The sequence below is a fragment of the Bombus terrestris genome, chromosome 17 (assembly GCF_910591885.1).
Source record: "Bombus terrestris chromosome 17, iyBomTerr1.2, whole genome shotgun sequence".
Classification (NCBI taxonomy): Eukaryota; Metazoa; Arthropoda; class Insecta; order Hymenoptera; family Apidae; genus Bombus; species Bombus terrestris.
In genome coordinates, this window is record NC_063285.1 from 8691090 (window position 1) to 8706012 (window position 14923).

Genomic DNA, 14923 nt, shown 5'->3' on the forward strand with positions numbered 1-14923 from the left:
TTCAAACTCGATTTTCTCAGAAGTGAAGCGTCATATGAGGAAATTTTATTGTATATTCTTCATTTAATTTTTTCTTTAACCATAATTAATCTTCAATTATGTGTGGCGACCTGCTGTATAAACGCTCGCCGTAGAGTACGTTGCCATTGAGACTGTGGCTACGCAATTACCATTTGTATCAACCAACAGGGGGCGATCTGATCGCCCAATAGGAGACGCGTTTCTAATAACACATTAGCCAATCAGATTATAAAATAGCTTAGGTGTTAATTTAACTTTTAAGTTATCTCTCTTTATAATATATAGTTTCATAAACAAATCTATGCAAACATACATAAGGGCGCCATATTTTAAATGACAAAGGACCAGTCTGGTATGGTAATTTTAATTTCATAAAATTTTATATATATAAATTTAACGTTGCATTACTGCAAGATTATTAGCGACGAAGGCAGATATGCTTAAAGTATCACATTAATTATCTTGCTTTCTTTAATTGGTCTTTACAGATCGTTGATTTTTTCTTTGTTACCATTGTCTCTAATACACGGTTTCAGTTTATGAACGACGTGTGTTATACCACTCCAGGCAGGATAAAATAAAATGACTGATACGTTGCATTCTCCGCATTCTTCAACGGGAGCTGCGTCCTTTGTCAATCGATGCAAGTGGGAGACTTTTGTGTCGTCTATTCAGATGCGAGTAATAGCGACTTGGTCTCTTCTGAGTAGTGAGGGGGTTATGTCGTATTTTTGGAAGAACGAGTCACTGATGTTTTCAATGTGAGAGGACGCTGTTCGTCTCCACTTTCTTTCCCATTGCTGTATTATAATCTTCATTGAGTCAAAATATATCTGCCATTAGGTTTAATGATCTTGTGCCAGCAAGAATCCAATTAAGATATTCCATGTTTGTAAAAATTAATTCGAGTAGAATCTCGGTTATCTGAATTGTTGGGGGACAAAGATTTTCGAATAATAAAAGAGTTACCTTCTTGATATTCATCTTTATGTATGTGTTTCAAAATACATAGATATTAATAATAGCAATACAAATAATGAAATTAAAGAAAAGCATGTCCATCTTTGTTCTATGTATTTAAAAAAAGAATATAAATTGTAATAATATCAGTACAAATAACGAAATTAAATAGAAGGATGTTCATCTTCGCAAATTCATGTTTATCCTACTTATTAAAAAGAAGAATATAAATTATAATAATAGCAATACAAATAATGAAATTAAATATGATTCGATCAAAAATTTAATTGCTAAATCATACAACTTTTTTTAGCAGATTCAATTCGATGAAGTGCCCTTTGTGCCTTCGATCATCTCAACTATGTTTCTATCGCCTCAAATATTTCAAAGTGTTGAGGAATGCCATTATTGCCGTTATATTCTCGGTATTGTATGCATCTTCTACATCTGTCGTAATATTATCTTCCATTTCGTCCTGTGTGGTGCCGTCAAGGCAGTTCATTAGTTTTTTTCCATGCTCTTGTCAACGTCACACATTTCACGTCCACCCAAGCATATGCCAGCATAAAACAGCAATCCTTAAAACCTAACTGCTTCTTGTAGCGCACTCTCGAAATTACCATTGGCATTAATTCACGAAAATTCGTCATACGATTCGAACATCATTCGTAACAGTGTTGTAGAGTGCAGAATTAAATAAATGAACCAACGAGGCGAAGCTGTGTCGACGAGAAAGAGACAAATGGAAAGATAGTGTTGGGATAAGGTGATCTCATGAACAGCGGTACGTAAATTTCGATCTTCTTAAGATCGAAAATCCGATTATGGGACATGAGCAACGAGCACGATCCGCGAGTGTCTGGGAAATTTGAGCGTAAGTTAGACGGTGCTTCATGTGCAGAAGCAAGCTATCAAGGTCAAAGGAAGGTAGGCCATTCTTCGAGAACGATTGACACAGTTCAAAATGTGTTGGATCGAGAGCCGGTTGAAAATTTGTCGGGAGTTGGCGTGCGAGGAAGAATCGGTGAGCCAACAAAATATTCCCAGAGCGCGGCGGAGACGGATTCCCAGAAAGACTCGTCTTGGCAGACAATTCAAGTTTCTCACGATGGTTTTCTTCCAAGGAGCAGCGAAAGTTGCTCGGAATGTATCGACGGCGAAGCAGGAAATCTTGCGTGGAAAACAAAGGGAAACGTCGCGGAACATCGTGATTTACAGGCCGTTTGGAATTTGAAAGCGGTCTCGTCGAAAAACAGCGAGGACAGGCAGCTGTTATTGGGGATAAACGAAAATCTGTCGGCAGATTTAAAGGAAAAATACTTCTGGCGACCGGAAGCAAGCAATTCACAGAAAATGAATGAATATTTTTTCTCGGACTCGAAGGAACTTTCTCGGACTAACAACCGAGCGAGTTCCATAGGGACAGGCGACTCGCAAAGTCGCTGCAAGTCGAGAGATCGTGAGAATCATCAGTGGAAATTGCAAGCCAGTTCCCCTTTAGCCCAAACTCCCACATTCGCGAATTTGGCATTGGACGTGTCTTACGCAGGGTTGGACATCTCTGGTTTTCTGGATACCGAATCTTCCAGGAAGCCCGAAACTGATCCGCCCGAGTTCTGGGAAGACTTCAGCGTGGTCGAATGCCTGGAGAACAAATTGTCGTCGTATGACGAAAGTACGCCGGAAGAACGGGTGGAGGCGCTGAAAGAGGTTTTGGCGGAGACCGATATACACGAAGGCGATGGAATCGTGTCAGACTTTCTGTTTCACGTTGCCAAAACGAAATACGGCAAGATATATATCAGAGTTATCAGAACATTGCTCCTTAATCGAGGTAGGATATGAATGGTTTATGACAGCGCTTCTTAAACTTTTCCCATTTGCCAACCCATTTTATGTCGAGAGAATGTTACGCAGCCACAGTTTTGTACATAAGAAGGTACATAAGATAGATATGTAGGGCGGACGATATATGACCGACTGATCCTCACTGTCGATAACTTTTAGACGAAGAAAAAAACAACAGTATTTTTTAATACGAGTCATTTATTAATATTTGGAAATCATATATGGAATCATGATATGAAAAAGATGTTTGCCTTCGGACGCTGTACAAAGTCAGCCCTGTCAGTCGTATTTTTCGTTACATCTTCGCACGTTTCGAAAGTTATGTTCGCTGTCGCTTCTCGAATAGCATCTTTTAGCTGCTCGATTGGCTTTTGTTTATCGACATGCGCTTTACTTTTGAGATAACCTCATAAGAAGGAACCCACTGCAATAGAATCAGGCGATCTTTGATGACCGGAAGATACCGGCAGAGTAATTTGCGTGAGGTCATCATTATCGACGAATTACTTTGATAAAGTTTTTTGACAATTTTTCACCGCTCTTGAACTGTGTAACGCTCGATGATTATTTTGTCGTACGTCTATGATACGATTGTTAAAGCTGAACAGGAGATGATGCATCGTCTCGGAATGGCGGGACTTTGAAATTGGTCAGTTATATATTGTCCACCCTGTACAAATAGAACATTAATCGAGAATAAATTAGAGAAATTTAATTTGAAACAATTCTTTGTTACATTTATAATTGTATCATTTATTATCAGCTATTAGAGCAGAATTAAATTTGCATATCGGTGAAACAGATGTGCTTGTTTATTTTTGCATAAAGAATTAAATTCTGGCTGAATATTTGATATAACAGAGTATGTTCAATGTTTCTCAGAGTTAATCGATATTTTCATTTTACAACTGTCGATAATAAAGACGCCATTTTTTCATGTTATTATTAATTACTCATTTACAATTTTTATTACATAATTCAGGCGAGAATTTAATATTCAGATTATTAACAAATTTGAATAATAATAATAACGTTGAATACTAATATATTTGAAGGATATTACTACTATTATAGATTTTTGTAATAGTATGACTGAATACAAACTAGTAGATTTGAGGGATCTGCTTTATTATTAGATATTATTCGAATAGAACTGCTTAGCGTTAAAAAATTTGAGTGATAGTATTACTATTACTAATATATTTGGCGAATATTATTAGTATATAAACTATATAGATTTTTGTGATAGTATAGCTGAATACTAATACAGTTAAGGGTTTTATATAGTATCAGATATAATTCAAGTAGAGTTGTTGAATCTGAGACAGATTTGAATAATAGTATTAACATTACTAATATATTTGAGAGATAGCATTAGTATTGTTAATAGATTTTTTTTCCAGTGTAGGTGAATACTAATTGATCCCCTTGAGGGATCTATATCTTAATATCAGACATTATTTCAAATATACTTTCTGAACATTAACAAATTTAATTAATGGTATTAACACTACTAATAATACTAGTACATTAATATTATTAATAGGATTTTGTTATAGTGTAGGTAAATACTAATTGCATCAGATATTATTCAAATAGAGTTGTTGGACGTAAGCAAATTTGAATAGTACTATGTATTAAACATTACTGATAAATTTGCGGGATCTATTTAGCATGAAATATTATTCAAATAACTTTGTCGAACGTTAACAAATTTGAATAGTTGCATTAATATTAATAATATATTTGCAGCACATTATTAGTATTGTAAATTATTGTGATAATATGACTGAATACTAATACATTTGACCAATTTACTTAGCATCAGATATTATTTAAACAGAGTTGTTGAATCACATTATTATATATGTAATATAAAATATCATAAGCGTGTTCAAGATCATTTTAAAAATTGTTGAAAATTCTGTTTTATACCCATGTCGATTAATAATATGGTAAATTCTTCTTCGTCCTTTGCTGACAGGTCATTGACATTTTTATTTCTCTGGTGTGTAGCAGTTGCAAAAATTTCCCCCGTCCCATAATTCTGTTACACGACCCCACATGGGGTCACGACCCGTAAACGAGGAAGCTCCGCTTTATAATATCGATTAGTCGATCTCGCCATTTACGAAATTGGATATTAATAGCTCGGCTATACAGATATCTCTCTAAATACAAAAAAGTGACGGGGACGAATGCGAAATGTAAAAGATAGCATTATATATATATATATATATATATATATATATATATATATATATATATATATATATAGAACGATGGCTTTCTGAATGTCTCTTAATGGTAGTTTAGTTTAATTTTAGATTTGCCATTCTTTTTATAAATACACTTCACTCTCTGAAGAATATCCGAATATTTTTTCGCACTTGATAAGGTGCATGTTAATTACAACGTCATAGATGAGTCAAACTGCAGCAATTTTATTCTTTACAATCTTCATTATTTGCCATGTGATTACATTATTCTTCTCTTTCTTTTCTCTTCCTTTCTTTTCTTTTTCCTTCGTACAATACGAAATTATGAAATTGATATTTGTCATTATCAAACCTAGAACCGTTTTATCCAGCGATAAGCACGTCTACAAATTTCTTGATTTTTTAATTATAAATCGAATTAAAAAAGAAAATTTTTTCTAATTTGATGGGAAGACTTCGAATATTAATGCAAGCATATTTAAAAAATATATACTTGCAGTACCAATCTTCTCTTTATATTAATAAAATCCTCCCTTCCTAAAAAAAACAAGTCGTCTGGTTGAATTGTAAAAGATGTTATTCTGTTTCAAAGAATGTCCAAATGTTAATGTCAGTAATCGTATACGCTTATACGGTTTATATACCATTCAAAACAGATTCCTTTTAGGAACAAGCAGACCGATATTCGTATCGCGAAAGTTTTCTTTCTTAACGACTGAGGAAGTCACGTTACTTTCATGTATCGAATGCACGAAGAAAGGAAGCGCGATTTCGATCTTGTCGTTTTTAAATCGATGACGGTCTACTTTCATTTGCCTTCGTTTCGTCGCCGCTTTAATTTCTCTGTTCGGAATTCGTTGATCGAGTACGATCAGTGAAACAGAGGCTGTATCAAGCGATATTCAAGATCCCTCCAGATACGAGTGTCACTTTGTACAGATCATCGATAACGAAATTAACATAGTCCAGGAGAAACTTGAAAAAAATTTCTTCTGATTAAAAGCTAATTATGTATCGTTAAAAGAATGTTAATCGAAGGTTGTCGGTTTGACTTGGAATAAAATTTCTTTTTTTTTTTTTGTATTTTATTATTTTTCTTGCGTTATACTTTCGCCCATTACAAGCTTGGTATTTCATAAATATGTGATTAGATATAATTGACATATACAGGAAATGAAAATACTGTGTCGCAATTAGGGTAGAAAAATTTCCAATCGCGGATCTGATCTTTCGAAAAATACTGCATTGGAAAATAAGCGAGTTTTGTTCCAATAGGAAATTTAAAGTAAACACGAAATCGTTGGAAATGCGGGAAAAGTTATTAGGAAAATACGAAATTAATAATTTTTTATAATACGAAATTAAGAATTCAGTTCGAAGAATTTGAAAGTGACTTTGAAAGAGACTTCTTTGACGTTTCTTATCTTCTACTTATCAAATTGTGCAACGCTCGCTGCGGCAAATGCTGAAATTAATAAACTGGACGGATTACTTGTCCCATTAAGTTTGGTAATTGATTGCAGTTGGAGAAACGTCTAAATCTTGTAATACTATGGCAACAAAAGATTAATCAACTGACTAATTGTAAAAACGATGATATACATAATTTTTATCAGTAATCATTTGTTATTTATCACGTTCAGTCAGTTCACAGAAACATTACGAAGAAATTATTTGTTCCACGCTTTCTTTTTTAATCGTTATCGGACTATAGTTAAGAAATTCTAAAAATTATATTCCAGATATCTATCCATCTCTTTTCAGAATTAATATTACTCAGGTACTGTAATATAGTAGTACTAATAGTAGTAGTAGTAGTAGTATTTATTTAGTGTGTTGAACATCTGGTCCACTAAAACTTTGAAATTGAATAGCCATTTGTTGATAATTACAAAGTAGAAACCTTCCTTATCCGAACGAACAGCAAGACGAAACTGTTCGAATCATGAAGTATTTGGATAATGGAACAATTACTTTTCTCATATGAAATTTCACTTATTCAAATACGAATTAGGATCAATTGAATCTTTATGGATCCTTATTACCTTTTATTATATTTAGTATATTTTATATTATTATATTTTATTATATTTATTATATAACCTTACTAATTTTTTGCCTGCCAAGTCGCATAATTCATTGAACATAAGGAACTTCATAAAGCCACGTTCTTTTTCTACTTCGAACGTTCGAAGCTCCTTTTCGAATACCACGAATGCATCGGTATGAGAAGACACTTTCGTTTGCTGTCTCCCTTTGTATAAAATCATCGTTATTATCGTCTTTATCGTAACGAAACCATCTCATTGCATCAGTATATTTGAGGTTATCCTACCGTTGCCAGCACTCGAAGGATCTACGTGCTTCAAATAATTGAAATCAGTATCATGTCTTTGTTTTTTAATATTCGCGATTGTGATTTTCCCAGCATCATGTACATTTACCAATTCTGTTGTACCTACTGCAGCTTTGAGGTTTTTAAATATGTCGTATATTGTCTCGACAGATGGAACGATATTACTTTCGTACTAAGTTCTTATAATCAAAATCCATTCGATCGAATAAGGGAAAGAATACATTTTGTACGGGCAATAATAAAATATGTACATATTTGAAAGGGAAAAGTCATTCGTTACTGGAAAATGCTGTGTTCTGAATAAGGAAGCTCTACTTATTTCCATTTTACATTACGCTTATTTTTCATTTCAAAACCCTCCCGGGATACATTGAATCGCTTTTGCATATTATTACGTGTAATTGCATCCTAAATATCCTACATAATTCCATTTTATGTCTCATTCAGTTTGCATCAGTAAACATCTTTATATCTCCAATATTTGAATACCAACCTGTAATACAGGTCTAGAGCACATTTAGCACATTTCGAGATAAATCGGTTTGTAGGTTATACTACGTCGTAGTAATACATTTTATTTCAGTACTTATTACAACAAAGCGAAGTAATTAAGGACAAGGATGAACAATAGTAAAAAAAATTCCAAACGCCTAACACGCTTCTTGTCTTCAACATTACGTCGTCTTCCCTTACTGCGATGTAATCTATAATCCGCGTGTAGTAAAATGATCTACAGGGACTTTAGAATCATATTATACTGTTCGCTCGATGTTGACCAAAATGTATTATAGACTCCTGTTCCCTGTTGGGATTCATTTACTCATCCTCTTTTATCCGTCACCTTCTTCATCCATCCTATTCCATTAGCCTCTTATTCGATAAGAATCTCTGTTCGTTCACCCATTGTTGTATATTCACATTGCGCTATAACGTGTTCTCCTATTCCCTCCCCCTTCCCATATATACCGCATTCCTTCTTCTCCTCATCCGGAGTTTACTCATCCTCCACTCGTTCCCTAATCCGAACCTAACTTTGTTATCTTTATCTTCTTGACTTTCCCTTCCTTTCGTAGGTACATACTTTCTTTCTTCCTAATTGATAGGCCGTCATCGGTTCTAATGTTGTTCGCTTCAACACAGCACGGAGCTCGACGTTGAGTAGCGTAACCTGATCTATTGTATTCAATGGTCTATGAAAAATCACTAATTATCCGTGAGACGATGATGGAACTTGTTTATTTTCGATTTTCTCGAATTTAATCTTATACCCACGCATTTGCGACATTCTTCTGATTAAAATGAGATTAAACATGATATAGTTTAAATCACACTTACATGTATATGTAATAAACGAAAGATTATTTCTGTTTTCCATTTCCCATCTGCTCGTTCCTATTTTCCTTTAAATCTCTCTCTTGCTATTCTATGGCTCATGTTATTTCATTTTTCCCTATCAATGACCCTTCTGCACTCCTCAAGTAGTGAGTTTTCTGATCTTCTAATCTCTTCTTCATATCTCCATATTTTATGTACCTTTCTCCTGACCCCAGAAGTATTTTCTCCGTCTTCGTTTCTTGTCTAAATATCCTACTGTAGGTGTGCACCTCTCCAGTCACTAATACTGCTCTTAGATACCTTTCTTGTACTGCTTCTATTTCTCTTTTTTCTTCTGTCCCCCATATTTCATTATACTCTTCACCATGACGTTAAATATGTCTTAAATATGTCTTTTGTAATCTCCTCCAAACTTACATTCCCATTCTCCAAATTTCCATCATCGCAGCTGTTGAACTCCTCCATACAGCCTAATTAACATATTATTTACTTTGTAACGATTATTGTTAGATCTATGTTACTATTGCTTATTACCTTCTCGCTACCACGCGTCACACATGTGATACACTACATGTTTATACTATATACAAATTTTCCTTAGAAATTCAGATAAAATGTTGTAAGAAATTACCTTCACTATTTCCTTTGCGATTCCGATCAACTGCAATTTTTTCAAAGATCTTTTTCCACATCATCTGATAAACTAATCCTCCTCACTTCTCAAAAAGGCTCAAATCGTTTAATCCAATTTAAAAAAAGTTATTCACCCTTTAACAGTGTGCCAATATTCTCGTTCGTGACCGTATGCTACGTATATTGTGTTTCAATTTTCTTTAGGATAAATCTTATTTATTTTCGTTTAAGATACCATTTCTATATATTATAACAACGCCAAATTATCATTAATCCGACACTGCAACACATTGTTTCACTTATTTTAAACTTTTCTTCTCGATTGACAAAGATTGTACATAAAATTGTTTGGAATACATAGAATATCAAATTTTGTGCAAATAGCCACACGTCTAACATGAGACATTGTAACACAACACTCGCAAATCTCTCGAACGGTCGACAGAAAAATGTAAACATGGAGGTTTCCGTCCTTATTGAGTCCGTCGTCGAAACTCGTATATTGACTTTGTCTCAGTAGTATCGTGTGTGTTAAATAGGTAACAATACAATACCTTACATATCTAGATATGTGTGACAAGTGGTTTGTAGAAGAAGCAATCTACTCACAGCTCAGCGTTACACATATGTGTGCGATTCTAAAAATCGCGTTGTCTACTTGGCAGCTTTTATTACTATATATGTAAAAATATGTCACATTATGTAAAATTTAAAAATTTTGAATGTTGAGCTATGAACAGTGACTTTTTCCTTAAACGGTGATAGTGAAAGCGCTAAGTAATACATATAATATATACACATAAAAACAGTATTCTGTTTCTATTATATATAACAAACCAGTTTGACCTTGCTTCTGAGGTCTGTTAGTAGTTTTTAGTTGCTCCTCCTTCTGTAATCAAAGTATTGTAATATATGTATTATATGTGTGATATGTGAACATATGAACTAACATATTGAAAAATGACGAAATATTGTAGATGAATTAAATGCAGTCACAAAGATCGTAGGAAATATAGTTTCGTTTTAACAAGTCAACGCTTATCGGAAAGTTGCGAGACAACTCCGTAATAAATGAACTTAGGTCATGGATTTAGAAAATCCGATAATCGCATTGCTGCTGTTACTGGTAGGCAGTGTTGGGCAAAATTTTGTATATCTATGAAATAACAAATAACAAATTAATATTTTAGTAGTAGCCTGTTTTAGGTTAGGTTTAAATTTAGTTTCGATATAAAATTAAAAGTACTTACAATTAGAATTGTTTGTGATACTTTTTTAAAATAATATTTTAACTTTTAAGAAGCTTTTCAATATATGGGAATTTGAAAAGGATCGGAGACCAAGCAAATTGTCAAGTAATTGCTTTACCTTAATTGCTTCACAAAAACCAGATCCATCTAATACTTACGTCGAATTATTTCCCTAGGAATTTTCTAGGATTTAAATTTCCCTCTCAACCGTATTTATACGCATCTTTGCCCGCGCAGCTTGCTCTGACAGCTATGCGTCATGGCGCCGGAGTAATTTTGTCGTTTGTTTCGTTTCACGCTACCTTCATGTTTTCTAATAATAAGAAGTAATATTCTCTTTCTTTCACGTGCGTGAATCATCGATCACTGTTTGTTGTGTCAATTAGTGTCTATATAAACAATTAATTGTTAAAATTTGAGAACTTCAAGAAGATCAGTGAAATGTGCCCGGTACAACCTCTGACGTCAGAGGCAGAAAATTAATGTGCTGAATGGTAAGTATTTATTTTGAAACACAACTAATTACATCGAGTGATCAACATGTGATTATAAGCAAATCTCCTCTTCACTTTTTGTTCTTCATTTTCCCAACGTACTTTATCGTAAAATATACTTGGACGATAATTTTGAAATTTCAAATTCGATTGAATCATAAACGAAATATTACAAAATTTCGAAATGATATATTCATGTGTAGATAAATAATAATCAGGTAGATTATTCCATATATAGATAACGACTACTGTATTACTTCCTTTTTTTTCATTTTCCCAACGTTGCTGGTCAACCCTCGAGACATGACGCCATTTTTAAAATCTCGAAACTTTAACCCCTTTGTTTATTTTTTTCTTCTTCTTCGCTAATAAGAAATCACAGTTTATTTATAGTCTGTGCTATGTTTTGCTCGAAATTTTCTCAACTACTTTATAATTATATATAGTTTAAAAATTAGAACTATACGACAATTCTAATGAAAATCAAAACTTGTTAAGAAATCGAAATTAATTAAAATCTATTGTTTGTTTAAATCTTATCCATGGATTAAAGAGTATTCTGTTCCATAATATTTTATTATACTATAATTATTAATTCTTCCATTCTATTTATTTCTATAATTGTATTACTTAATTAAATTAACGTGCAATGTGTTATCTATTATTTATATAAAATACGGAAGTTAACAACTATAATTTGATAAATTAATGTTTTAGAACGATTTCAAGCAATTATTATAGTATTATTTCAAATAGACTTAATTGTGTTCAAGTTTATCTGTTTAAGATAATTATATATAAAATATCCCTAACACTACAATTTATATTTAAATTATTATCTCTAAATATTTTGTTTGCATTTCTCATTATTTATAATTGCTTTTACGACTCTGCTATTATTTTGATTTTTTCTCTGCCTATCATAGGTATGCGGAATATATAACAAAACAATATGAAAGAAACATTGTAGTAATGTTTCTTTGTTATTGGAACGTTACGTGGAATTCGATTTGGATATCTTAGGATTAAAAACACGAATGAAACACAAGGTTCACTGTTTTTACATTATAACTAGAATCATGTTTAATGGATTGCGAAGAACAGTAAGAGATTATTTTGGAGGTCAATCGTTCATGTATATCTTTGATACATTATGCAACGTTTTAGATTGATGCATATTGCCACGTGGTTATTCTGAGACCGGTCATTTCGTATCATTATTTACGAGAATTTTACAAGAAATACTCCAACCGGTGCGTCGTATAATATCTAATAATTTCAACATTTTTTAAACGAATATTCTTATTATATATGCGTCGTATTGATTACTTAAAATTAAACGCATAAAGTAGGTTCAACTTTCGTAATTAATGTCGAGGAACGTCAGCCTACTGATAAAGTGCAAAGTTAACGATGCAAGTACATGTAGTTTGTCGACATGTAGTCACATCTTTGTTCCTATAAATAAATGACGAGAGTCGCGTAGTCTCGGTTTATCACTCCAGTGCATACTCTTATGCAAGCTTTACCGCGTGGAAAAATCAATAATCACCTGCGACGTCTCTACCTAAGGTGTTACGTCAGAACTTTTGGTAATTTTATTTTTAATTGTTGCACTATAAATTAACCGTAATCAGAGATCAAAAATAACATTTATTTTTACAATTTTTATAGGGGGGAGGGGGGAGGCTGGCATACTGGTAACTTCTGTTGTCATAGGACACAGTGAACACTAAGTATCAAAGAAATTTTTCAAAATATTAAACGATTAAACAATATTAATTTTCAAGTATTCTACTTACGAATAACCCCTTATATATGATTCTAATATTTTTGGTTACCGATTACCATTACCTACGTGAAATATTTTTTGTTGCCGACTACCATTATGGCAGAATCATTTTTTGGTTGTCGATAACTATTATTCGTGACGGAGTTATTTTTAGTTACCAATGACCATTTTTCATGACTGAGGTTTTTTGGTTACTCATAACAATTATAATTTTGGTTACTGATATCTATTATGTAAGAAAGCATCTTTTAATCGTTGATAACAATTATCAACGATATAATTTTTTTGCTACCGATAACCATCATAAATTTCTTTGGTGACTAATAACCGTTATTTTTGGCGGATTTCTTTTTGGCTATTGATAACCATTATCAAAGATGGAACTTTTTTTAGGTACCGATAATTATTATCGATGACGGGATTTTTCGTTACCATTACCAATTGTCGATAACCCGAATTTTGTTTTAAAAATCGTTTTGGTTGATAAGCAAAAAGATTTTTATTGTTTATCATGATTATTCGTAACCACGTTGTTTTAATTGAATAAGTCTTATAGCATAACTTTTGAAACTTCTGTTTTCCCCCTCTTACCCATACTTTCAAACGATAACAATTCTCCATATTTGCGTTGTTGCTTGTTCAGTTGATACAACTTCTTGTTTTTAAATTATTCAATGGCCATTAGTGTCCTGTATATAGAATATTTTTTTAACAAGAATGTAAAACGTCCAAGTATATTTTATAACACTTCCAGGGCCTTCATAAAGCTTGCCACTATCGTGTTTAAAACATAGTATCGAGTTTCATGTCCGAAATAAATGCCAGTAGTTTATGTCACAATTTTACTAAAAATTTAACAGTTTAAAAAGCTCAGACAGTGCGTACTTTTTGTTGCTCTCAAGCTTAAGTTTATAGAAAATAATTAACATTGGGAAATATGGAAACGTTTCAAACGATACAGGTAAAGAAAAGCTGCTCGATTCCTTATCGACAGAGTATATATTATGCAAAGTTCTCTATTACGTAATGCAATTTTTTACGATAATGTTTCGAAAGACGTTCGCTTGCTATGATTTAGAGAATTGTTTGAAGTTAGTAACCCCTCCCACCAAACCACACCAAACATTCCAGAGGAGATAAGAGAGAAGCTTATACCAGAGGACAAACACAGAATCTTGAAATTCGATCCGATGTACAAGAGAATCGAAGTAGCTGCGGACACGCAAACGTGAAGATTATATCCAGTTACAGTTACCAACACGTATAAATAATATAGAGCAGCTTAGGCTAATTGGATAGGAAGAAATTAGCTTAACCGGTAAATGTCGGTAAATATAACATGTTTCATAGGATTATAGAAACAGCAAAATGTACGATATGCGGTAATTGCCAACTAGAAAGCAAACAGTACCTATTATACAAATTTCCACAGTGCTGAACGTGCAGATTGCACATTATAACGGAATATGCCGGAGTACTATTAATAACCAAAGAAGAACAAGTGAAATCAATATACGTATTACTTTACACAAATAATGCTAAAACTAAAAGTCTTCTGCTTAAGTAAACTTAAATGAGAATCTAAAATGAGGAAAATCTCTGAGGGTACCTAGATAAGACTGCGATAAACGAAAGCTTGTAGAAGACTATTATTGTGTTATTAATGACTCATCAAACACGAAATGAGGATATCCAAGATTTCATTTTTGATAAAATCCTATTGATGAAAAGTCAAATTGCAATATTTCTTATTGCATTCTTACGCAACAGTATTTATATTTGTATTCTTTTCAGCGGAGGACAGAACAAACGGATTATTATTCTGTTGACTTTCAACAATGCTTATTTATAATTTATAAACAGCAACACATCGTGTAGATATGTCTCGTGTGTTCTCATCGTCACTCGTTTCTGCACTCGGAAAATTTGCAAGCAATTTTCAAGTCTTATTAAGAAGAGTCACGATTTTTACACTTTTTAAAAGAAATTACTCTTGAAATATTGACAATGGTAAG

General features: G+C 33.0%; 1 protein-coding gene and 2 long non-coding RNA genes across 10 annotated transcripts in view; 2 read left to right on the forward strand and 1 right to left on the reverse strand.

Moving 5' to 3' along the window:
• Window positions 1-14923, forward strand: part of LOC100647086 (trafficking kinesin-binding protein milt) — an 84959-nt gene that overhangs the window by 39959 nt on the left and 30077 nt on the right. For 2 of the 6 annotated variants that reach the window (XM_012318187.3, XM_012318186.3), the window contains exon 2: window positions 1657-2815. The exons of 1 other annotated variant lie outside the window; for it this stretch is intronic. In XM_012318187.3, coding sequence (XP_012173577.1) covers window positions 1813-2815 — 1003 coding nt within the window. In that variant the 5' untranslated portion in view covers window positions 1657-1812. Of the gene's footprint in view, window positions 1-1656; window positions 2816-10899; window positions 11117-14923 lie in introns of those variants that run through there. 3 more of the 6 variants (XM_012318188.3, XM_012318189.3, XM_012318192.3) reach the window with 3 other exon arrangements.
• LOC105666662 lies at window positions 3405-10781 on the reverse strand. Of its 3 annotated transcripts, none has more exons than XR_001099481.3 (4): window positions 10623-10781; window positions 10323-10528; window positions 9371-10261; window positions 3405-9209 (listed from the first exon to the last, which is right to left on the reverse strand). It is a non-coding gene; the product is annotated as an uncharacterized LOC105666662 (long non-coding RNA). The 3 variants fall into 3 exon arrangements; XR_007227053.1 differs by having other exon boundaries at window positions 9371-9652; window positions 9982-10528; XR_002308555.2 differs by having other exon boundaries at window positions 9371-10528.
• On the forward strand, window positions 12025-13815 carry LOC125386694. Its single transcript, XR_007227062.1, has 2 exons — window positions 12025-12708; window positions 12791-13815. It is a non-coding gene; the product is annotated as an uncharacterized LOC125386694 (long non-coding RNA).